The 25289-nt window shown below is 37.9% G+C and overlaps 1 protein-coding gene across 2 annotated transcripts; it reads right to left on the bottom strand.

The window, feature by feature from the left end:
* Positions 1-4553: 4553 nt before the first annotated feature.
* Positions 4554-23997, bottom strand: LOC133556672 (leukocyte elastase inhibitor-like). 2 transcript variants are annotated; one of them, XR_009807564.1, is made up of 10 exons: positions 23857-23997; positions 23414-23598; positions 17720-17857; positions 15821-15938; positions 15586-15728; positions 9598-9675; positions 9406-9495; positions 9158-9338; positions 7189-7561; positions 4554-5015 (listed from the first exon to the last, which is right to left on the bottom strand). XR_009807564.1 is itself a non-coding variant. In XM_061906821.1 (9 exons), the coding sequence occupies exons 2-9, from the start codon at positions 23591-23593 to the stop codon at positions 7329-7331; spliced, it is 1161 nt and encodes a 386-aa protein (XP_061762805.1). In that variant the 5' UTR covers positions 23594-23598; positions 23857-23997; the 3' UTR covers positions 5502-7328. The 2 variants fall into 2 exon arrangements, 1 of the variants encoding a protein (XP_061762805.1); XM_061906821.1 differs by lacking the exon at positions 4554-5015 and having other exon boundaries at positions 5502-7561.
* Between the last annotated feature and the right edge of the window lie 1292 nt (positions 23998-25289).

The following is a 25289-nucleotide window of genomic DNA, read 5'->3' on the forward strand; positions in this document are numbered from 1 at the left end:
CCCTGCTTAAGCTGCTGCCCCCGCGACCCGACCTCGGATAAGCGGAAGAAGATGGATGGAAATGTGTCTAATAACATCTGAATCACTCCCACTGCCGTCACCTTTTTTTTTTCTTTCTAGTGCTTCACTCTAACTTTCCTCATCCACAAATCTTCCATCCTCGCTCAAATTAATGGGGAAATCGTCGCTTTCTCGGTCCGAATCGCTCTTGCTGCTGGTGGCAATGATTATAAACAATGTGAGGATGTGAGGAGCCCTAAAACCACCGACGTCACGCGCACATCGTCTGCTACTTCCGGTACAGGCAAAGCTTTTTTATTAGCGACCAAAAGTTGCAAACTTTATCGTCGATGTTCTCTACTAAATCTTTTCAGCAAAAATATGGCAATATCGCGAAATGATCAAGTATGACACATGGAATGGACCTGCTTTCCCCGTTTAAATAAGAAAATCTCATTTCAGTAGGCCTTTAAATATCTTGTCTTTGCAGTCTATTCAATTGAATATAAGTTGAAAAGGATTTGCAAATAATTCTGTTTTTATTTGCGAATTACACAACGTGCCAACTTGGGTTTTGTAATTTAATTGGTGCTTGTCCCCCCCCAAAATAGCACATTTTCAACATGTCATTTAAAAATAAAAACAAACTTTTAGATTATAAATATTGGATGGATTACAACCACAAACTACAGTAGTTTTTTTAATTCGTGTGATACTAATGTTCAGCATTTACCCTGGAGAGTGGACTTCTATGGTATATTTTTCCAGCTGTTTTTCCCTATTTTCGTGGCTAAATGTCCACTTTTTGGATTTTATTCAACATCTTTGGTTGGGGTTAGACTTCTTGTGTTTCAGCAGTGACACGCTCAAATTGCATCAAGTTTTTATTGTATTGAATATCATCCACTACTTCTCAGCACTGTCCTCACGCTCACTTCCGTCCCTCCCATGGTTAAAAAACAAAGTTATGCCCATCTCCAGCAAAAAAGCCAATGCTAGCGAGTAAAACTGGATATTTTGAGTGGATCTTACAGGGTTATGCTTGTAACTCATATTTTGGTACCACCTTACTATGGGGAACACCTATTCACCATTAATTAGGTGCTTATTAACATGCAAATTAGTAACATGTTGGCTCTTAATTAGTCATTATTAAGTACTTATTAATGCCTTATTCTGCATGGCCTTATTATACAACCAGTAAGCCATTAACTAAGAGTCTTCCCTCAATAACTTCAGAATTATTGCTTATTAGTAACCCTAACCCTTTTATGTTACCCTAGTGTCCAAATAACTCTAAATGAAGTCTGTGTTACTTTAATAAGCAACTAATTAATGGTGAATATTAGGGCTCGAATATTTGGGTGTCCCATGATTCGATTCAATATCGATTCTTGGGGTCGCGATTCGATTATATATCGATTTTTTTCGATTCAACGCGATCCTCGATTCAAAAACGATATTTTTCTGATTCAAAACGATTCTGTATTCATTCAATACATAGGATTTCCGCAGGATCTACCCCAGTCTGCTGACATGCAAGCAGAGTAGTAGTTTTTATTTAAAGAAGCTTTTATAATTGTAAAGGAAAATGTTTTATCAACTGATTGCAATAAAGTAAATTTGTTTTAACTATTGAACGAACCAAAAATATGACTTATTTTATCCTTGTGAAAACATTGGACACAGTGTGTTGTCAAGCTTATGAGATGCGATGCAAGTGTAAGCCACCATTGTTCTTTTTTAAAATGTTTATAAATGTCTAATGATAATGTCAATGAGGGATTTTTAATCACTGCTATACTGAAATTATAACTAATATTGATACTGTTGTTGATAATATTCATTTTTTTTCACCACTTTTGGTTTGTTCTGTGTCGTGTTTGTGTCTCTCAATTGCTCTGTTTATTGCAGTTTTAGTGTTGCTGGGTCAGGTTTGGTTTTGGAATTAGATTGCATTGTTATGGTATTGCTGTGTATTGTTTTGTTGGATTGATACAAAAAAAATAGATTAAAAAAAAAAAGAATCGCGCCACGTGAAAATCGCGATTCGTATTCGTATATGTTCCCCATACTAAAGAGTTACCCACATTTTTGCTTGCAACTTAAAGCCAAACAATTAGCTGAGAGTTTGATTGATCGATACTTTTATTAGTAAATTGCACAGTACAGTACATATTCCGTACAATTGACCACTAAATGGTAACACCCGAATAAGTTTTTCAACTTGTTTAAGTCGGGGTCCACGTTAATCAATTCAGCTCTTATCTCAAAACACTCTTAAGTTGGGACACTCTCAAGTTGAGGTACCCCTGTATTTGCCTCCCAGCATTAAAACAATCTATTGTTTTATTTGATTTAGTGTCCAGTATGTTACAGGGATGTCCGAACATGTTCCGCTGTGAGTCCCAATGCAAAATACAAAAAATTCAAAAATCCCTCAAGCCACTTTAATATATTTTTAGCACAGGACTTTTTTTAATGGTGTAAAAAATAAACAAGTTGAAAAATAATTTTCTACTTATTCTGTGCCTTTTTGACCTATTTACCCCCCATTTTCCAGTTTGTGTTTTATTCTATTTTTGCAATTTTTTACAAAAAAGGAGGCCAGGCCTCGGGCGTCCCTGGTATACAATAACAAAACCTTGTTCTTGCTGTTACAATAAAAAAACCTTGTTCTTGCTGTTAGTTTGACATTCTTTCTGGCTGGAGGAAAACTGCTTGTCAGAGCTTCAAACACATTGCTGGTCCTGCCATTGTATATCCTGTACTGATCCGAGAGATAAACAAGACAACGCAGCCTGTTGAAGACACTCTGCAGACTCCATTCAGTTTATGGTCCTGCATATTCCAGGACCTTAACCCAGAGGACCACAGTCTTAAAAGGAGAGTCCATGTTTACTTTCACCACCTCACAACGTTGCTATTATTACACAAGAATAATACATTACATCAGGGGTCGACAACCCGGTGCCCACGGGCACCAGGTCGCCCGTAAGGACCAGATGAGTCGCCCGCTGGCCTGTTCTAAAAATAGCTCAAATAGCAACACTTACCAGTGAACTGCCTCTATTTTTTTAAATTTTATTTATTTACTAGCAAGCTGGTCTCGCTTTGCTCGACATTTTGAATTCCAAGAGAGACAAAACTCAAATATAATTTGAAAATCCAAGAAAATATTTTAAAGACTTGGTCTTCACTTGTTTAAATAAATTCATTTATTTTTCCTACTTTGCTTCTTATAACTTTCAGAAAGACAATTTTAGAGAAAAAAATACAACCTTAAGAATTATTTTAGGATTTTTAAACACATATACTTTTTTACCTTTTAAATTCTTTCCTCTTCTTTCCTGACAATTTAAATCAATGTTCAAGTAAATTAATTTTTTTCATTGTAAAGAAAAATAATTACATTTTAATTTAATCCTTCATTTAAGCTTCTGGTTTTTTTTGACGAAGAATACTTGTGAAATATTTCTTCAAACTTATGATTAAAATTCAAAAAGATTATTCCGGCAAATCTAGAAAATCTGTACAATCAAATTTAAATCTTATTTCAAAGCCTTTAGAATTTCTTTTAAGATTTTTGTTCTGGATAATCTAGAAGAAATAATGATTTGTCTTTGTTAGAAATATAGCTTGGTCCAGTTTGTTATATATTCTAACAAAGTGCAGATTGGAATTTACCTATTTAAAACATGTCATCAAAAATATATATTTATTGTGAGAAATCATTAAGATGATCAGTGTTTCCACAAATATAAATATCATTAATTATTAATAATAACATAGAGTTAAAGGTAAATTGAGCAAATTGGCTATTTCTGGCAATTTATTTAAGTGTGTATCAAACTGGTAGCCCTTCGCATTAATCAGTACCCAAGAAGTAGCTCTTGGTTTCAAAAAGGTTGGTGACCCCTGCTTTACATAATATTGTGTTCTAATGGAGGGGTTCTCAACATTTTTGACATAATGGCCCAACTTTTCCAAGACAGAGGGGTCCGGGGCACACTCAAATATAAACACTGAGTTAGTCTAAAACCTCTTCTCACCCCTGCGCTTACCAAAGGCATGCGGTAAAAGTATGCATGCGCTAATTATTTCCAAACCTCTTCTCACTCCGGCACCTACCAAAAGCATGCTGTAAAAAATTTGAGTGTGATGTAAGGATACCATCATGAAAAGCACATTTAATAAATTAAAAAAACGTTATTATGGTCTTAGCTTTACTTATAAATGAAATCCATGCCAGCTTTTTCTGATCAGAAGCATCGATAACTTGTTTATAAAAGTCTTCCTTATCTTTCTTCAGTTTTAAAAGTCTCTTTGTCTTGATGGAGATCTTCCTTTATTACCTCCTGCTTCGATTGAAAGTCCAGTTTAGAAAACTGCTATCAGACCGCCACTATCAGTTAGCTCGGCTCGGCTCCTCAAGTGCGGGGGCGACGACAGAATTATCCTCTGACAACTCCCCCTCCCGTTCTGCTTCGTGGGTGATCTCTTTATCCCACCGCTGCCACCAGGAAGTGTCATTGTATAAATAATACACTGGGTATCAAGGACTGGAACATGCTTTATTTCAGCCAGGTTGTTTACATAGCCAGCATGGGTGTTACATCCTAAAAGGTCCGTTGTGCACCCGCCGCGTCATATACGTCCCAGCACAATTCACTTCACTCATTGTCACTTCTTCTGCAGCCGAGTAGTCGCAAGAAGGATCAATAGCGTCCTCTACCACCAGGAGGCGGGAGTCATTTAATGACTCATATTTGACACACGCAGCTACGGTATTGTGACGGTCTCAAGCCGTCGTCTTGCGGGTTCCCAGGACCACCAAGGAAGGACATGGTTTGAGTAGTTTGACTTTGTTTATTTTTCAATAAAACCTCAGTCCGGGCCACTCTTCCGCTCCTCCTCACCGCTCGCTCGCCGACACCGCCTCCTCGCTGCCATCTTGGGCCGGGCTCCAGCGTGCCCTGCCTGTCTGTCGGACCTTCGGCTCCACCTCTCCACAGCTATATCAATAAAACATAGCTGCTTACTGTTTTTGGGGGATATGGGCAAGACTTAAACCCCCAACAAAACTTAATTTTCACAACTAATTTGCGAGAGTTAATTACCACACACACACACACACACACACACACACACACACACACACACACACACACACACACACGCACACACACGCACACACACATACATACACACACACACACACACACACACACACACAGATTGATGTTTTGTTTTAGTTCAAGACTCCCTTAGTTCTGTTTCAGCATCCGTAGATTTGTGTTTCTTGATTGTCATGGGTGCTGATTATTTTCACCTGCCTCTGATTAGTGTTCGGGACGCTCACCTGCTCTCGGGCACTAATCAAAGAGGTACTTATTCCTGTCCTTCGCCACACTCAGGCTGGCTGTCTTCTGTTACGCTTGGGTTGCATTTTACTGCACAGATCGTTCTCCCAAGATGCAGCAGGAAGTCCGGAGGCAATGTGCAGGTAAGACAATGATTTATTCCCATAAATCATTTAAAAATACAAAAATACAAACAAGCGTGCCGATAGCATGGGGAGCTAAGACAAAACTTAGCACAGGAATCAAAAGATAAACAGGCATAGGCACCAGAAGAAAGGGATACACAAACATAACTTGTTTGCTGTAAGCAACACGTTACGTTTGTTTATACCTTGCAAAATCCCCAGATTCAGCAAAAAAGGATAAAAGCTGATCACACTGACTGATAAGATTTTAACCATTGTAAACATTTTAAAGTTCATTATGTAGTATTATGCCCGTGTACCCCAGTTAACTGCCTTTCTGCTGCTTTGCAAGACCCGTGACTTCAAACTTGACCCCTCATTGCCTAGTTCTCATACAGAATATTTGTGTTTTTATCTTAATTTACCTAAAGTAGGTTTGAGGCAGCAATTTTTTCTGCATTGGATTTTAATACACTGAATGTTTTTTACCAGGGTTTTAAAGGCCTACTGAAATGAGATTTTCTTATTCAAACGGGGACAGCAGCTCCATTCTATGTGTCATACTTGATCATTTTTCGTTATTGCCATATTTTTGCTGAAAGGATTTAGTAGAGAACATCGACGATAAAGTTCGCAACTTTAGATCGCTAATAGAAAAGCCCTGACTTTACCAAAAGTATGTGCGCGTGACGTCACGAGTTGCAGGGCTCCACACATATTCACATTGTTTTTAATGGGAGCCACCAGCAGTAAGAGCTATTCGGACCGAGAAAACGACAATTTCCCCATTAATTTGAGCGAGGATGAAAGATTTGTGTTTGAGGATATTGATAGCAAAGGACTAGAAAGAAAGAAAAATCAAGTTAAAAAAAGAAAAAACGATTCCATTGGGACGGATTCAGATATTTTTAGACACATTTACTAGGATAATTCTGGTAAATCCCTTATCTTTCTATTGTGTTGCTAGTGTTTTAGTGAGTTTAATAGTACCTGATAGTCGGAGGAGTGTATCCACGGGTGTCTTGAGGCCAGTGTCTGAGGGAAGTCGACGGCAGCTGCATGGACGGCGCAAGCTCAGCTGAACTCCGGTAAGAGGTGACTTTTTACCACAATTTTCTCACCGAAACCTGCCGGTTGACAAGTGGTCTTGAACCATATTCGCTTGACCGCTCTGATCCATAGTAAAGCTTCACCTACGAGAATTTTAAACAAGGAATCACCGTGTGTTTGTGTGGCCAAAGGCTAACGCTTCCCAACTCCATCTTTCTACTTTGACTTCTCCATTATTAATTGAACAAATTGCAAAAGATTCAGCAACACAGATGTCCAAAATACTGTGTAATTATGCGGTTAAAGCAGACGACTTTTGGCCGCGAGTCGTGCAGCGCTAATTTTTCCTTACAGTCCGTGACGTCTTCAACAATAAACACCGCGGGAAATTTAAAATTGCAATTCAGTAAACTAAACCGGCCGTATTGGCATGTGTTGCAATGTTAATATTTCCTCATTGATATATAAACTATCAGACTGCTTGGTCGGTAGTAGTGGGTTTCAGTAGGCCTTTTAAGCACTGAAAATTGTCAGTATAATTTAATGTAAAAAATAATTAAGTTACTTAAAATCAGTCTAAAAAAAAAAAGATTTCGTAATAAAAACACAAATCAACCTCCATAAAAGCGCCATAATTAACAAATACTCACCTCTAATGGTGTGAAAGACTTCCTGCAGTAGTTGAACACCAGTGGTAAAAAGCAGAAGCATCCTGGAATCACTTATTAGCAGAACACTCAAGTGATGATTCCCTCCTCAAGTGGTTAATATGAAGCCGAGGAGCATAAGCTCACACGGGGCAGCAATATCTGCCTGCAAAAAGCACGCTCATGGACGGGTTATGGCGGATGAAGAAGAGGAAGGGGTGGTCAGCGATGAAGACATTTGGTCGCGATACACAGCGGAACGCCATGAAACTTTCGACGGCGCAGGCGGCAGCAGCCTCGGTTCCTTCCTCATTCACCTCCACAAAGGCCTTGTGGATCACCTTTGACAAGACCAGGTCCTTGGCAGGAGACATGCCTGCGAATATACAGCACGTTTCAAAGAGGGCATTTGAAAAAGAAGTGACACAAAATCGAATATTAACAAGGAGTAGCAAGAATTAACAGAACAAATGGATGGGATCATTTAGTAAATGCAATAAGGATGAATGAAGAAGGTGAAAATCCGACAAAAATGTATAGGTCGTATTTCAACTATTCAATTATCGGGGTTGAGCACTTTGTGTAAATAATCAGATGCTATGTGTGATGTTGACTATTGTGACCCAGTTTGTTATTGGAAGTCACCAAATTATTAAAACTCTTACTTTAAATCAAATTGCTGATCCAAAATCAGAGGGAAGGGTTTTGGAGAAAATGAGCTGAATGCTCTGTAAACCTGTACTAGTACACTGGACCAAGTAGGAGTGGTAGTGTATCGAGTGTAGTACAAACCCCTTTTCCATAAGAGTTGGGGAATTGTGTTAGATGTAAATATAAACGGAATACAATGATTTGCAAATCATTTTCAACCCATATTCAATTGTATGTACTACAAAGACAACATATTTGATGTTCAAACTGATAAGCATTTTTGTTGTTGCAATTAATCATTAACTTTAGAATTTAAAGCCATCAACACGTGACAAAGAAGTTGCAAAAGGTGGCAATAAATACTGATAAAGTTGAGGAATGCTCATCAAACACTTATTTGGAACATCCCACAGGTGTGATGGCTAATTGGGAAAAGGTGGGTGCCATGATTGGCTATAAAAAACAGCTTCCAAAAAAATGCTCAGTCTTTCACAAGAAAGGATGGAGCGAGGTACACCCCTTTGTCCACAACTGCGTCAGCAAATAGTCAAACAGTTTAAAAACAACATTTCTCAAAGTGCAATTGCAAGAAATTTAGAGATTTCAACATCTACGGTCCAAAATACCATCAAAAGGTTCAGAGAATCTGGAGAAATCTCTCCACGTAAGCGGCATGGCCGGAAAGCAACATTGAATGACCGTGACCTTCGATCCCTCAGACGGCACTCTATCAAAAACCAACATCAATCTCTCAAGGATATCACCACATGGGCTCAGGAACACTTCAGAAAACCACTGTCACTAAATACAGTTTGTCGCTACATCTGTAAGTGCAAGTTAAAGCTCTACTACGCAAAGCGAAAGCCATCTATCAACAACATCCAGAAACGCCGCCGGCTTCTCTAGGCCCGTGATCATTTAAGATAGGCTGATGCAAAGTGGAAAAGTGTTCCGTGGTCTGACGAGTCCACATTTCAAATAGTTTTTGGAAATATTCGACATCCGGACTGTTATCGACGCAAAGTTCAAAAGCCAGCATCTATGATGGTATGGGGGTGCGTTACTGCCCAAGGCACCGGTGAATGCTGAAAGGTACATACAGGTTTTGGAACAACATATGCTGCCATCTAAGTGTCGTCTTTTTCATGGACGCCCCTGCTTATTTCAGCAAGACAATGCCAAGCCACATTCAGCACTTAATAGATCTACTTGAGTGCTATGAATTGTGTGAAAAGTTTGACCTTGCAACAGATCATTGTTAGTTCCATTATTTTCCTCGGAGATGAATTGTAGGCAAAGACTAATCAGGCAAATGTCCTACCAGAAAAATCACTTTTTGACATGTTGAAGGCATCTGACATCCCCATGCTGACCAAGACATTCTCCATGTTGTACATCTCTTCCATCTTAAACCGAGGCAGGCCCACCTTGACCGCAACTACATCCATCATATCTGGACGAGTCCACTCCTGGAAGTTCTCATAGGTCAGTTGCGTCTCTATCTGTGGCAGACACACAATCCAAAGTTTGTGTGGGTTATTTTGTGCGTTAATAATGCATGTCCCATACCTTTTCCAGACCAGTTGAGTCACCCTCAATACGCATGGGGAGAAAGATGAGCATGCTGAGATCCTTCCCTTTGTAAGGCAGCTCCAAGATCTGTCCAACAGAAGCAGATCTTCTTACCACAACACAAAAAGACAACTTGTCGTTTCTACACACCCCCAAAAAGACAACTTGTCATCTTATTCCTGTCTTTACCTGGCAGCTGGCTTCAGATATGTAAGTCAAAGGAAATTGGGATTGTTGATGCATCATCTTCACTGGTTTGGTTGCATTCTAAAAACAACAACATAGGAACTCATAACATGATGAATGAATTAAAATACATTGAACATAATCAACAAATTATGAAATTATTTTTCTCTTCTTATAGTGTTGCAAACACCACCAGTTCCCATCAATCCAATTACTTTGTATGAAGTTTAACTAGAAGTGGCTCCTTCAGAAGTGTTGTGATCCGATGGTCGGATCATCACATATTGTAGCTTTGTTCCTTTTTTCACATTCTGTTGTTTGGACTTCCTTATTTCCTGTTTGCTTTGTCACCATGGCTGCATATTGTTTCCACCTGCTACTCTCAGTTCCGCACACCTGTTTCTACTGATCACTGCCTTATATAAGCCTGCCCCTTTTCGTTCTTCGGTCTCGGATCCTAGTTTGCTTTCATGCAACTGATGACGACTTGCTTTCCATACTCGCTAGCTCTTGCGCTGCGTTTTGTTTATTTTAGCTCTCATGCTAATTGTTTGTTTTCCCTTTTTGTGCCTTCGTGCCAAGTGTTGTGTTTCTGTTCGTTTTCCTAGCTTCCATGCTAGCGCCATTTGTTTGCCTTTTTTTCTGTCTAGCTCCAGTATTTTTGTTCCCAGCCTTTTTATTAGTTTAATAAATCCTTTACATCTTACCTTACGCTGTGTTCATGTCCGACGCATCCCTGGAGGAACAAATCCGGCATTGCAATGCCACACAAGTTTTACAAGAAGGATAGTACAGTAGAATATTGTATATTAAATTAAATATACACGTCAGCTACTCACACTCAAGAACAATGTGGTTTGTCTGAGAGGAGAATTTGTTCAAAAGATTGAGAAACGTTCCTTTTTGAAAATAATAGTATTATTTACAACAGTCTGAGAGATAGGCTCCAGCATCCCCCACGACTCCGAAAGAGTCAAGCGGTACAAAATGGATGGATGCAGTCTGTGAGGCCATGAATGTGTCCTGATGACTCCTGGTGATTGGATGAGCGTGAGGAAAGCAAGAAAAAGGGTTGGTGTGTGTGTGTGTGTGTGTGTGTGTGTGTGGCTGCGATCCATCAATCCATTTTGTACAGCTCGTCCCTTTTGGGGTAAAAGTTTTCACAGCATTTATGAATGGAAAAACAGAACCACTTTTTTTTTACGGTACAATTCCGGCAACTGAGCTGACAGTTTTTTCACTTAAGAAAAACTGTGTTGCTGTTTCATTTACAGTAATACACTGTAAAAACAACATAGGGTTTACAGTAAAAAAAAACTAGCAGCTTATTTGTCAGAATTCTACCATAAACAACAGTGGTACTTTGTATTAATTTACAATAATATGATGTAGAAACACCATCTTAATTTTTATGGTAAAGTTTAGATGACTTACAATGTAAGTAAAACAATTGTGTAATAATATCACAAGGTAAATCTTAATACATTTATATATAGATAGAGATAGGTCTTTATTGTCATTGCACAAGTACTACGTACCTTTGTTTTCAGAACAAACCCGTTCAAGATTAGACAAAAACAAACAGTGTACAGGGTTACAGAACAGGAACGCTGGCGCCCCATAAAAGATGGGGAAAAATGGTAAAACGCTGGGCTAGGATGAGTTAAAAAAAATACAATCCAGACAATCCTAAGGGGGCCCAGTCTGGAGTGGGAAAAAACCACCATAGCAAAGCACATATACATATTACAACATACATCTCGAGATATCTAGCAACAGAGGGAAGGGAGTTCGGGGTCATGATGGTAGGCCGCAGCTCTCAGGCGCTGACCATCCATTCATCACCCCTATGGGATTTGCGTCGAGGGCGTTGGGTTGGAGGGGTTTGGGTGTGTATGTGTGGCGTTTATTTTTGTGGATGTGTGTGTGTAAGCCCGTAGTGTGTCTCTGTTCTGCTCCTTGATGTATTGTGCAGTCGCTATTCTAAAGTCAACAAGTGTGTCCATGAAAGATAAGAAGGGAGTTTGTTGTGTCTTCGCTGCACTGTCCTTCGGGAGAGTCTCGACGCCAAGGAAACAATCCAAGTTAGAATGTTTTGTATGCGGGTGAAAATAAAATTTGCTTTTCACTTTAAATTGTCCATGACTGGTCCTCAAAAACTGCGGGGTAGACGGTCCGATGTGATCCACAGTTCTTCCCGCATCCTTCAATCATTTGTGGCAGCTTTGGGGTACTTTGAAGACTACCAGCAACTTCCAATTTGTCAACACACTAGAGCAACGCTTAATCCAATCAGCAGATGTCCTGTTATCATAATTCCGAATAGGTAGATATCTTCACGTCCTCAACAGAAAAGGGTCGCCAGGCACGCGGCACTGTTCTTCTCCCAAGAGTCCGTCGTGTGTCCAGCAACAACCGCTTTGTCACGACAGCAGGTTCCCCCAAACCCAAGATCTTGTCAATTTTGTTGAGGCCAGTTAAATAGTTCCAATGTTTAGATTTGGAGAGCAGTGCAAAAAGAGGCAACAAGAAAGTTAAGACAAGACAAAGAAGCAAGCAGGAGAGATAAGGGAGAGGAAAGGGGAGGGTCCACCCTCGATGAGAGCCAGAGAGAAAAGACCATATATTCATATGTATTCAGTGTTAGAGGCGGCCTTCTGATGGGCAGCCATAACTATGATGTAGACCTCAATGAAAAGCATTTTGACACCCTTTGTACTACCGTTTGCCTTGGTTCTGATCGAAGAGAATAAAAACAATGATTTCTCAACACATAAGCCAAGTTAACTTTCTGTTTCGATCTTCGCCAACATGGACAAAAGCATATGTGGCACGCAACCATTTTAGAGAAGGCTCTAGACTTTAGACAGCTCGGTCTCCTCTGCAGCCCTGGTTTTTATTATTGTTTGTATTTACTCCTTTGTATAGAATCAAATGTTCTTCAATTCTAGTCACCTCTCATTATTTAGACAGCCTTAAAACTAAAGAAAGACTTTCCTTCCTGCAGAAAGGAGGCTCCCATCAGTCACAATATAACCCACAACAAGACCAATGTCAGAAGAAGGTAATACATTTAAATTCTGAACGGAAATATTCCTTTGCCTGTTAATTAAAAAAGCTTCCATCATTTTTTAAAGTTTATCAACTGGGGTATATTTTCTTTAGTGGCTCTTCTCATTGTAAATGCTGCTGATTGCTACCTACTCAGTGGCCTAGTGGGTACAGTGTCCGCCCTGAGATCGGTAGGTCGTGAGTTCAAACCCCGGCTGAGTCATACCAAAAACTATAAAAATGGGACCCATTGCCTTCCTGCTTGACACTCAGCATTAAGGGTTGGAATTGGGGGTTAAATCACCAAAAATGATTCCCGGGCACGGCACTGCTGCTGCCCACTGCTCACCTCCCAGGGGGTGATCAAGAGTGATGGGTCAAATGTAGAGAATAATTTCGCCACACCTAGTGTGTGTGTGACAATCATTGGTACTTTAACTTTTAACTTTGAATCCCGATCATATTGAAAGTGCAGCAACATTCTGACAATAATCAGAACACCCAAAAAATTGATTAATTGAATTAAAAAAAAAAAACAGTTTGCAGATCATCTGCAAATGAAGTGTTATGAGTGTAGTATGTGCTGGGACAGAAGTGGTTCACTAAGACAACATAGATCAAGTATGTATGATCCAAGTATGTAGGGTGGATGATCCAATGCCAATAACACAACATGTGTGTGGTCCATAAATAACAATCAATGTATCCCTCTTTTTCTGTTCCTCTCATTATAAGCAGAGCTTAGTTAACTCTCATTTCCCCCACCACTGTTATAATTGTATTTATTTGACAGGCACAGTACAATTAAACGTTGCTACCCACAGGTAACCGATGTCAAAGTTAAATTGTCCAAGTTATTGCACGAGCAAGGTCGACACTTCAGCAATATGAAATGAAATACGAAACTCACTTTGTGATGAGGGAAAAAACTTGGTTTTTTTTTTTTTACAGTTAGTTTTTATTGTGAATTTAGTTAATGTTGTGGTTGGATGACATTGCTTATTTTTGTTGTTTCGCATTATGGTTCAGTGTTTCCCCCAGAAAATGTGTTAGTTAAGGTGGTGTCTCTCCAGGCAGACAGACCGGGCAAGGGGGTGGGTGGGTGTAAGGATCGGTGTAACTCGGCCTGTCGCCATCACGTCTCCACCTTGTCGAATGGCGATATACGATATATATCTCAATATTTTTTTAAGAAAAGTAAAAACAAAACAGTCTCAGTTACCTGAGACACTAAGTATGTCATTATGACTTGGTAAGTCAAAATTTTGACTTAGTAATGTACTAAGTCTAAATAATGACTTACTAAGTCAAAATAAAGACTTACTAAGTAAATTGATTTTCTGTAAGTAAACGTTTGCAATAAGGGTTTAAAAAAAAAAAAGAGTTAAAAGTGGGGCCACATGCTGACATTATCACAATGCTTGTCTAACCTATCAAATCATCCACAGGCTGAATCTCAGGCTCTGAAGCTTGGTTCCTATCTATCGTCGCCAGCATGTCCACAACTTTGACCTGATATCAGGTAAACATCGTCTACTGGCTTGTACTGCTCGAAGTCTTGTATGCAGGGGACCAAAGATCTGGCCTCAGGCTGCTGTATTCATTCTCCAACTTAAAAAAAAACAACTGAAATCATACCTATTAACCACCTATCTCTAATGCCTCATGTGAATGGCTAGTGCTCCTTTAGAGGATTAGCATTGTCACATGTGGCTTCGGGGTATACGACTGTTGAAACTTGAAACTTATGTACGTGTATGCTGGCTTTTGTGCTCATATTTTGTGTTTGTCATATCGCGTTTTTGTGCTTACCACCATGTTTCAGCATTCCATGCAAATACTGACCTCTGGACCCCCTGCCAAAAGCTTCTTCTAGCTTATCTGGGGGACTCTTTCACTTACCACCATCCTTAAATGGATATTCACTACTGTTGTAATCGTAATATGGTATTGTGAATAAACTTCAAACTTGAACTTTACATATGCTCAACTCATCATGCTTGATTCAATACAGCATTAGGGAAGCCTGTAGTTGATTTTTATTATGTAAATGTATTATTTTTATCAACATGTGATAGCAGGGACCCTGCTATTCAAAACTAGGCTGTTACATTATTAATGATCAATGTAACTAGCTGAAAAATAGTAGACTAGCAATAGGAGAGACTATTCATCCCTGAACACCATGGAGTTCATGTAGCCCTTATGATGCAGTTACAATATTATATCAACTATCAGAGACAGCTTCAGGAAACTCTTCATAACATAATATTGTTTTTGCTGCTTCAACATATTTCAATCAACACAGAAATAGGTAAAGTGAAATAACTTAGTTGACTGTAGGTCAATAATGCTTGTCTTTCTCTCAGACAGACAGGGCTTCGCTGTCTGTAACACACACACACGCACACACCGCACAGTGAGCTAACGTTACGCTAAAAGTTAATTAGCCATCACCTCAAGGACTGCAAGCGAGCTGAGCTGCCGCTAATGTTTTAGAACGTCAACAGACTCATAGTGATTTTACTAGTAGTTGACTGGGAGGTGTTTATTATAATTTGGGGAGAGTCCGCTGCCTTGTGCTTACCCACTAAACACCTTTTTGCTCACCCCACCGCAGGAGCACTGACTCCATACGCTCTGAATACACACTACTGATTGGCTGTTACATGGCTCTCAGTACGCACTGCTGATTGGCTATTACCGCTGTGCGTGTACCCAATCAGATGGTTCTGTGGGTGGGACAATGCTGGGTGCTACAGAGACGTACTAACAGAGGCAGAGGCAGAACTAAGCAGAGCAGCTTGTTAAGACTTTAGATTTAGGCGGTGGCTTTTGTTGCTAAGGCGTTCGCCTTAACAACAAAACGCTGCGGGAAACCCTTTGGTTAGGAATGTAATTGTAATGATGAGCATAAAAAGTACTTTACTGCAGTGTTACCTTGTTAATCCTAAATTGAGCGTCACGTGTTGAACTCTTCTCAAACTTCTGGATCCAGTCGCCTTTAAAGTAGATGGCATTGACCAGCACCAGCCTGGTCATGTTGTTCAACACACCTGGGATCAGTATGTCTGTAATCTTACCTGGTTTAAAAGCAGCAGTGGCATACATCAACATTGTGTTAACATTGTGTTACCCTTGTATTAAGATTGTTTATTGGTTTTAAGACGTCTACCTTGTGTCTCATTCTCTACCCATTTGTTGATGTTGACTCTTGCTGCCTCATGTGCACTTATAAAGTCCACAGACTCCAGCTCTGCTCTGTAGTGTGTTTTAGTTTGTGCTAGAAAATCCTAAAACCAGAAAAAACACATCATTTTTGAACATCCATAACTAGCAGAGGTGAAAATAATCATTCGGACGGCATTAAATACACACTTAGAACTCTACGGCAGTGTTTCCCAATCATTATCTAGCCAAGAAACATAACGGTACCCCATTTTATGGACAAAAAGAATGGTACAATATGAAAAGCCCAGGTCCAAAGCCATGGCAAGTTGTTCTATAAACAATACAAGACCATTTTAGCTATGATCACCGTGATCATCAATGCAGCTAATGCAAATGCAAATGCTGGCTTGCTTGCATTCAAAGAGGTGGAGCTTCGTTTCGGTGTTTAGATTACAGTTTAGAGCATTGGTAACATAAAATGTAGACTGTCACTGTAACTGGTTTAGTAAGATGGGATAAAAGCTCAGTACAAAATGAAAGATGGTAGGGAGGAAGTCAAGAGGCACTTTTTGTTATTGCCAACATTTAGGTTTGTCGTCAAAACAAGCCAATGCACACACTTCCGGCTACAAAATAAAAGCGCTACGAGTTATAGCCGGTCCAACTACACTAACCAAAATGGAAAAATGGCTTACATTACCATCATGCTTTGATTGTCAAAGATGTTTTATAATGTAATCTGTGATAGTTCTCCCTAAAGAAATGCAAGTACATCAAATGAGGAATATGTTGGGGGAATTTTCTGGCAGTTTTAATTATGTATATTTAATTATTCCGCCCGATTGTAGCTGAGATATGCGCCAGCGCCCCCCGTGACCCCGAAAGGGAATCAGCGGTAGAAAATGGATGGAAAAAAAAATGGATGGATTTTATAACAGTTACAGAATGTTTAGCAGGCTGAATATTACATTAAGACATTGTCATGTAGTAATATAAATGCTAATAACTTGTTCAACATGTAATGTACAGAACATCAGAAGCACTTATTCAGCTAAGAATATCACAGATTTCATTACCAAACATCTTTGACTATCAAACCATGATTGTAACAATCCACATTTTGTGTTATTAATGCACAAAACTGGTATCTAATCACAAAAGTGTAGCTTCTTTCCTCTGAATGCAAGAGCTCCTACAGCAGGATTCTGTGGGTCATTTTTTTAGTGTCATATAAAGCATGTTTATGTCAATTTTGTCTTGAGTTGTTTAAAAAAGCATGAAGTTTAATAAACATGTCATTGAAAAAAAACAAATTGTCCAGTCATAGTGCTAAAAACAAAAAAAAATTGCGATTAATCACAACAGTTTTGAGTTTTTTATTTATATATATATATAATGTATACACATATATACATATAATGTAATTCACAATATCAAATTTTTATCTTGCACTGTTGACTTTATCTTGCTCAAACAATTGAATGTCAAAGTGTTTTGTTTTGCTGATATTGTCCTACCTACTACCTCTACCACATATATGTTTTTGTTTTATATTTGCCTAAATCTTTGTTTTGTGTTTTATTCTGCTAATAATCCCAAACAACAACTTCAAGGCAAACATCACCAAATCATTCAATAATTTTGAAAAACATTCAAGTAAAAAATATCTGTCTTTGAAATTGGGTCCTGTAATATTTGGTATTGGATATATTTCAATACTGGTATCGTCCACTTTTACTGCAAAGCCTGAATTTCTGCGGGAACTCTTGGATCCTTTTATGGAGTGTATCGTGTTTATCACAAAAGTGCTGTCATTGTCCTCATTCTTTATGCAAGACTCTCAAGATTTGTGTCTTTGTCTTCTTGTTATTTGGAACAAAATAGAAAATACAACAACACAAACCTCAACAAACGTGTAAGACTTCTCCCCATACAGCCTGTTGGCAACACTGAGTGCATAAAGTGATTTTGGATTGTTCAGCTCCAGCAGCACTTTGGCAAAGCTTTCATGGATTTCATCATGGCCTTCAGTTTTCAGACACTGTGAATCGAGAAAAAGAGAAGTTACACAGCAAGCAGATCGATTCAAGCTGTGCTGACACCAATAAGTGAATAGTTAGTGCACAGTTGCAGACATCCACCTGCAAATAGCATTTACATTAAGTCAATAGGGCGGGTTGACATGAACACCACAACTTGTACCCTTTAAGACGCATGCACCATGCACCCATGTATGCAAGCATGCACGCTACCATTTTGCTCTGTTTGCTATTTATAGTGTCGTATGTTATTGACTCTAACCTTATATTTTGTAAGTTACAATGTTTAAAGAAGTATTTGAGAGGGATGAACACTTCAATTTCCTGAACAGACTTTGGGCAAACAAAATGATAAGTTTATCTGTTAATAAGATAGTAACAGGATGAGAGGATGTTCTGAATCCCTGTTTCACTGCCAGTGCCACAGGGGTTGGCGTAGCAACTGCATATATATGTATATATATATATATATGTATATATATATATATATATATATATATATATATATATATATATATATATATATATATATATATATATATATATATATATATATATATATATATATATATATACACATATATGTACACTTGTATAAACATATATATACACACATATATATACATATATATACACATACATATACATACATATATATACATATACATATATATATATATATATGTATATGTATGTATATATATATATATATATATACACATACATATACATACATATATATATATATATATATATATATATATATATATACACATATATGTACACTTGTATAACATATATATACACACATATATATACATATATATACACATACATATACATACATATATATATATATATATATATATGTGTGTGTACATGGCAGCACGGTGAAACAGGGGTTAGTGCATGTGCCTCACAATACGAAAGGTTGTGAGTTCAATCCCGGGCTCGGGATCTTTCTATGTAGAGTTTGCATGTTCTCCCCGTTACTACGTGGGTTCCCTCCGGGTACTCCGGCTTCCTCCCACCACCAAAAACATGCACCTGGGGATAGGTTGATTGGCAACACTAAAGTGGCCCTCGTGTGTGAATGAGAGTGTGAGGTGGCGATTTGTCGAGGGTGTACGCCGCCTTCCGCCCAAATGCAGCAACCCCATTTACAGTCTGTCATATCATGAAAAGGTTCAGAGAATCTAGAGAAATCACTGCATGCAAGCGAAGATATTACGGACCTTCGATCCCTCAGGTGGTACGGCATAAAAAGCGACAGTGTGTAAAGGATATCACCACGTGGGCTCAGGAACACTTCAGAAAACCACTGTCAGTAACTACAGTTGGTCGCTACATCTGCAAGTGCAAGTTAAAAAGGTTTTGGAGCAACATATGTTGCCATCCAAGCAACGTTATCATGGACGCCCCTGCTTATTTCAGCAAGACAATGCCAAGCCACGTGTTACAACAGTGTGGCTTCATAGTATTTCATAGTACTTCATATTTTAATTTTCCTGAAGGAACTCTCCTGAAGGAATCAATAAAGTACTATCTATCTATCTATCTATCTATCTATCTATCTAGTAAGAGAGTGTGGGTACTAGACTGGCCTGCCTGTAGTCCAGACCAGTCTCCCATTGAAAATGTGTGGTGCAATATGAAGCCTAAAATACCACAACGGAGACCCCAGACTTTTGAACAACTTAAAGCTGTACATCAAGCAAGAATGGGAAATAACTCCACCTGAAAAGCTTAAAAAAAATGGTGTCCTCAGTTCTCAAATGTTTCCTGAGTGTTGTTAAAAGGAAAGGTCATGTAACACAGTGGTAAACATGACCCTGTGCCAACTTTTTTGCAATGTGTTGCTGCCATTAAATTCTAAGTTAATGATTATTTACAAAAAATATATGTTTCTTAGTTTGAACATTAAATATCTTGTCTTTGAAGTCTATTTAATTGAAAATAAGTTGAAAAGGATTTGCAAATCATTGTATACTGTTTTTATTTACGAATTACACAACGTGACAACTTCACTGGTTTTGGGTTTTGTAAAATAAAGAAAAGGTAACACTTTTCAAAAATTTTATGGCACAGAAAACATTGACAGATTGTTAATGTTTTTAGTGTATTGTTGAATTCCATAGTATTCTATCATTCTGAGCAGCCACACCAAAGAACAGAATAGTCGTGCACATCAAGATGGTTGCTAGCAACACGCTGTGTAACAAATAAAGCTGCCCCCTTTGCACAATACAGCCTGCTTGCACCGAGTTAGTTATTAGTACAAAGTTCCACATGCTTCTATACAGTGCCTTATTTCTATGTACTGTAAATTACCACCTTGGCAGACTGGACTTGACCTGCTGCTGCATTTGCCTCTATTGTGCTACAGCCTTTTGGGACTTTGCTTCAGTGAAATACAGAACCTGGAGGGTATGAATTAATTGCGTTAAACATCAACAAATGTGCAAAACATATGACATAACATGTTTTTTGTTAATGTAACTAAATAAATAAACATGGATTTGATGGAACCAAAACACTTGTGTTATACAGTAGGTCCTTGGTCTCTGTACTAGTAAGTCAAATTTTCAAGTACTTAAATAAACACCGAAATATGTCACACTGTACACAGATCGCATGAAGTACATAAAAAATGCAGTAATGAAAACGTCAACAAGGAAAATGTTAAAACTATGGAATATGACTGAGTCAGATGATTGCCTATTTTGTTGTCAGGAATCTACATCCACCCTGCATTTGTTTTGGTATTGTCATATTGTGTCTTCTTTTTGGGTGGAAGTTGAAAAAATGTGTTCAAGGATTGGTTTGTTTATGAAGCTTGATTTAGTTTCTGTTATTTTAGGAGAGTTCATTGACAATCATGACTTAGTCAATTTAATTATAGTACTTGGTAAAAGGTTTATTTTTAAGGCCAAAAATAGATATTCACTTAGTATTACTTTCTTTAAAACATTTATTCAGTATTTTTTAGCTTTAGAAAGATACATGATTGACAACGATAATAATGCCAAAAAACATGAAAAAAGATGGGAAATCCTTAAAGGCTTATTGTGAAAATGTAATGATGTTTATAGATATACAACAGCAACAACATCTATGCTATCTGTTGTTGTGTTCCCTATTTTTGAGTGTACAAAATGAAGGTGTGTGTTGAGTCTGACTTGGACATAATATGAACTTTACAAAAATGCATTTTATGAAAATGTAATATTGTTCATAAATTATATGCAATCTGTTGTTTCCCTATTTTTGTTGTTGTTGTACATGGATGAGGGTGTGTGTTGCTGAGCCAGACTTGGACATTATCTGGACTGGACCTGGTTTTAAAAACCGTTAGACAAGTCTAATTTCATTAACAACCTGGTCTGGTGAAGATAAGGTAATTTTTTTTATTTATTTTATAAATAAAATATAATAAGATAAATAAAAAGAAAAAAACATTTTATTGGACAAAAAAGAAAGTAAAATAATATAACACAATTACATTAAAAAAAATAGTAATTAATGATAATGTTAGTGGACCGGCGGCACACACAATCATGTGTGTTTCAGGGACTGCGTCCCTAGACTGTGCTATATATGTTGTGGGAACCAGAATTTTGGTAGCAGAAAGAAACAACCCTTTTTTTGTGTGAGTGGGTGTGGATGAGTGTGAATGGGGGAGGGAGGGGTTTTTTTTGGGGGGGGGGGGGGGTGCACTATGCACTAATTGAAATTGTATCTTGTATATTTTTATGTTGATTTAATTAAAAAAAAAAATTAACAATACTCGATACACTTTTTTTTTTATATGGTGGTACATTTACATTTGTCATTTTTGAATCAATTCCCTGCTTCTCGCTTATCCACTTGACTCCCTTACATGTATAACCAGCTGTGCAAGACCACATAAACTAGAACACGGGTGTCCAAAGTGCGGCCCGGGGTTCATTTAGGGCCAGCAGCTGATTTTTTACTGGCACATTTGAAAAATACTATTACAAAACAAACATAAAAAGTCCATCTTTAGCTTCTCATCTTGTTTTGTCATATATTGCTGCCTTTGCACCTGTCAATGTTTACTTTTGTGAGAACATTAAATCAACCAAAAATCCTGACTTTGGAGCAATGTTCACGGACTCTGGTATTTGGCTCTCTGTTAGATGCAATGGTTTTCTGTATTGAGACCATAATTTCAGTCATAACTTGTTCACCGATCCTCATATGGGAGGTACTTTTCCGCGTAGATGCCTCAAGAAGGACAGAAATACAAGAACACACACACACACACACACACACACACACACACACACACACACACACACACACACACACACACACGTTGCACTTTACCCTTTGAACTGCAGTCAGCAATTTAACTTACAGTATGTCAGAATTCTCAGTCACCAACTCCAACTGAACACATTAAAGGCCTACTGAAACCCACTACTACTGACCACGCAGTCTGATAGTTTATATATCAATGATGAAATATTAACATTGCAACACATGCCAATACGGCCGGTTTAGTTTACTAAATTACAATTTTAAATTTCCCGCGGAGTTTCCTGATGAAAATGTCACGGAATGATGACGCGTGTTTGTGACGGTATTGGTTGGAGGGAACATTTTATCCCAGCACCACTTACGGCTAAAAGTAGTCTCTTTTCATCCCATAATTACACAGTATTTTGGACATCTGTGTTGCTGAATCTTTTGCAATTTGTTCAATTAATACTGGAGACTATAAAGAAGAATGCTGTTGGTGGAAAGCGGTGGATTGCAGCTGCCTTTAGCAACCGAAACACAGCTGGTGTTTCTTTGTGTGTTGTGAAGCTTTAGCGAACATGTTTCTCTGCCACATGTCAACCAGCAAGTTTTGGATGAGAAAATTTTGATATTAAGTCGGCTCTTACCGGAGACTTGTGCGGAGTTAGCGTCCTCCTGCAGCAGCTGTCATCTTGGCTCCTCCATTGGCTTCTCTCAGAGACACTGGCGATCACCGCAGCCCTCCGACTTTCAGGTATGACTTTATAATCACACTAAAACACTATTAACACAATAAGCAGATAAGGGATTTTCCAGAATTATCCTAGTAAATGTGTCTAATTACATCTGAATCGCTCCCACTGCACTCGCCTTTTTTTTCTTTCTAGTGCTTCACTCTAACTTTGCTCATCCACAAATCTTTCATCCTCGCTCAAATTAATGGGGAAATTGTTGCTTTCTCAGTCCGAATCGCTCTCGCTGCTGGTGGCTATGATTATAAACAATGGGAAGAGGTGAGGAGCCCTACAACCCGTGACGTCACGCGCACATCGTCTGCTACTTCCGGTGCAGGCAAGGCTTTTTTATTAGCGACCAAAAGTTGCAAACTTTATCGTCGATGTTCTCTACTAAATCCTTTCAGAAAAACATGGCAATATCGCGAAATGATCAAGTATGACACATGGAATGGACCTGCTATCCCCGTTTAAATAAGAAAATCTCATTTCAGTAGGCCTTTAAGGTTGCAGTTGTGAACACACACATGTTGCTTAGAACTTGATTTGAAAGTGTACCTCTTCCATCTGTGAGGCTGTGTTGCCAGCAGCCCCCAGCATCACCATGGCGAGGGCGGAAGAGATGCTGAAAGGGGAGAAGAAGACATTTGCTTTCTTGTCATTGTCGCTCAATCTTCTCAGCAGATCCAAGCAGAAGGAGGTGTTAGCCTTGGCTAGAATGTCTGCTGAAGACGCCATTTTGTCTGGAAAAAAAAACAAAAAAATATTTACATACAAGTCAGAATTAATTCTCACAAAATACATGTATTTTTGGAGAATTAAACATTTGGAATGAATAAATAACATGCTGCTGGCAATTGGATTTATTTCACGACAGCGTGATATTTAATACCGCATTGTAATTGAGCCATAATCAAAATCTAATTCCTGTACCACATAAAACATTACAAGTACGCCCATATATTCTTATACCTCGATAAATGAATTACTTTCTAACGTACGTTTATTTAGGTCCTCCGGTAGTCCAGAAACACTCCGACTGTTGTCAAAAAAGTGTTTTATATATCTTTTTTTATTACACGTAGACGCCCAGGAGGAACGTCATTGGAAAATCAACTTCCGCGTCCGACATGAGATCTGTTTATTGTCCGGAAGTACAGGATTTAAAACAAAACTGTTTTTTAAAGAAAAAAGACAAATAAAATAATGTACTGTACAAACATAAATGTTTATTATTTGAATTGTTTTTATTTTTTATTTTTAATCTTATTCATACAGTTCTGTAAGTCAGTGGTTCTCAAATGGGGGTATGCGTACCCCTGGGGGTACTTGAAGGTATGCCAAGGGGTACGTGAGATTTTTTTTTATTTATTCTAAAAACAGCAACAATTCAAAAATCCTTTATAAATATATTTATTGAATAATACTTCAATAAGATATGAATGTAAGTTCTTAAACTGTGAAAAGAAATACAACAATGCAATATTCAGTGTTGACAGCTAGATTTTTGTGGATATGTTCCATAAATATTGATGTTAAAGATTTCTTTTTTGTGAAGAAATGTTTAGAATGAAGTTGATAAATCCAGATGGATCTCTATTCCAATCCCCAAAGAGGGCACTTTAAGTTGATGATTGCTTCTATGTGTAGAAATCTTTATTTATAATTGAATAACTTGTTTATTTTTCAACAAGTTTTTAGTTATTTTTATATTTTTTTCCAAATAGTTCAAGAAAGACCACTACGAATAAGCAATATTTTGCACTGTTATACAATTTAATAAATCAGAAACTGATGACATAGTTCTGTATTTTACTTCTTTATCTCTTTTTTTTAACCAAAAACGCTTTGCTCTGATTAGGGGGTACTTGAATTAAAAAAATGTTCACAGGGGGTACATCACTGAAAAAAGATTGAGAACCACTGCTGTAAGTAAATGGGAATATTTGAACAGAAGTAGGACGATGTTCTTATATTTGTATGTTTAATAGGAATATGTATAACAGCAATATGAGTATTTGAAAAGTATTGTAACTAAAGCAAGGGCGTCCAAACTTTTCCCACTAATGGCCGCGTACTGAAAAGTCAATTTTGATAAAAAATTTGTATCAAAAAAATGCTAAAAACCAATTTTATGTATATTCAAAGACACAAAGTTGTGTCAGCTCTGCGTTATAAGTGACAAAGTATAGTGTATTATTATCACTTATTAGAACATTTCAGCTTTTTCTCATTACATTCCAATAGTTTTGCTCTTTTTTATTACATTTTTACTGTTGTTGTTTGGCCCCTGTAAGAATAGAACAATAATGATTTTACAATTACATAACTTTATGTGTCAACAATTTTGCCTGAACAAAAATAGTAATGTTTAGTTAGTTTTTAATATTGTTGTTGTAATGTTCAAATTAATGAATTAATAACTACTATTATA

The sequence above is a fragment of the Nerophis ophidion genome, linkage group LG07 (assembly GCF_033978795.1).
Source record: "Nerophis ophidion isolate RoL-2023_Sa linkage group LG07, RoL_Noph_v1.0, whole genome shotgun sequence".
Taxonomy (NCBI): domain Eukaryota; kingdom Metazoa; phylum Chordata; class Actinopteri; order Syngnathiformes; family Syngnathidae; genus Nerophis; species Nerophis ophidion.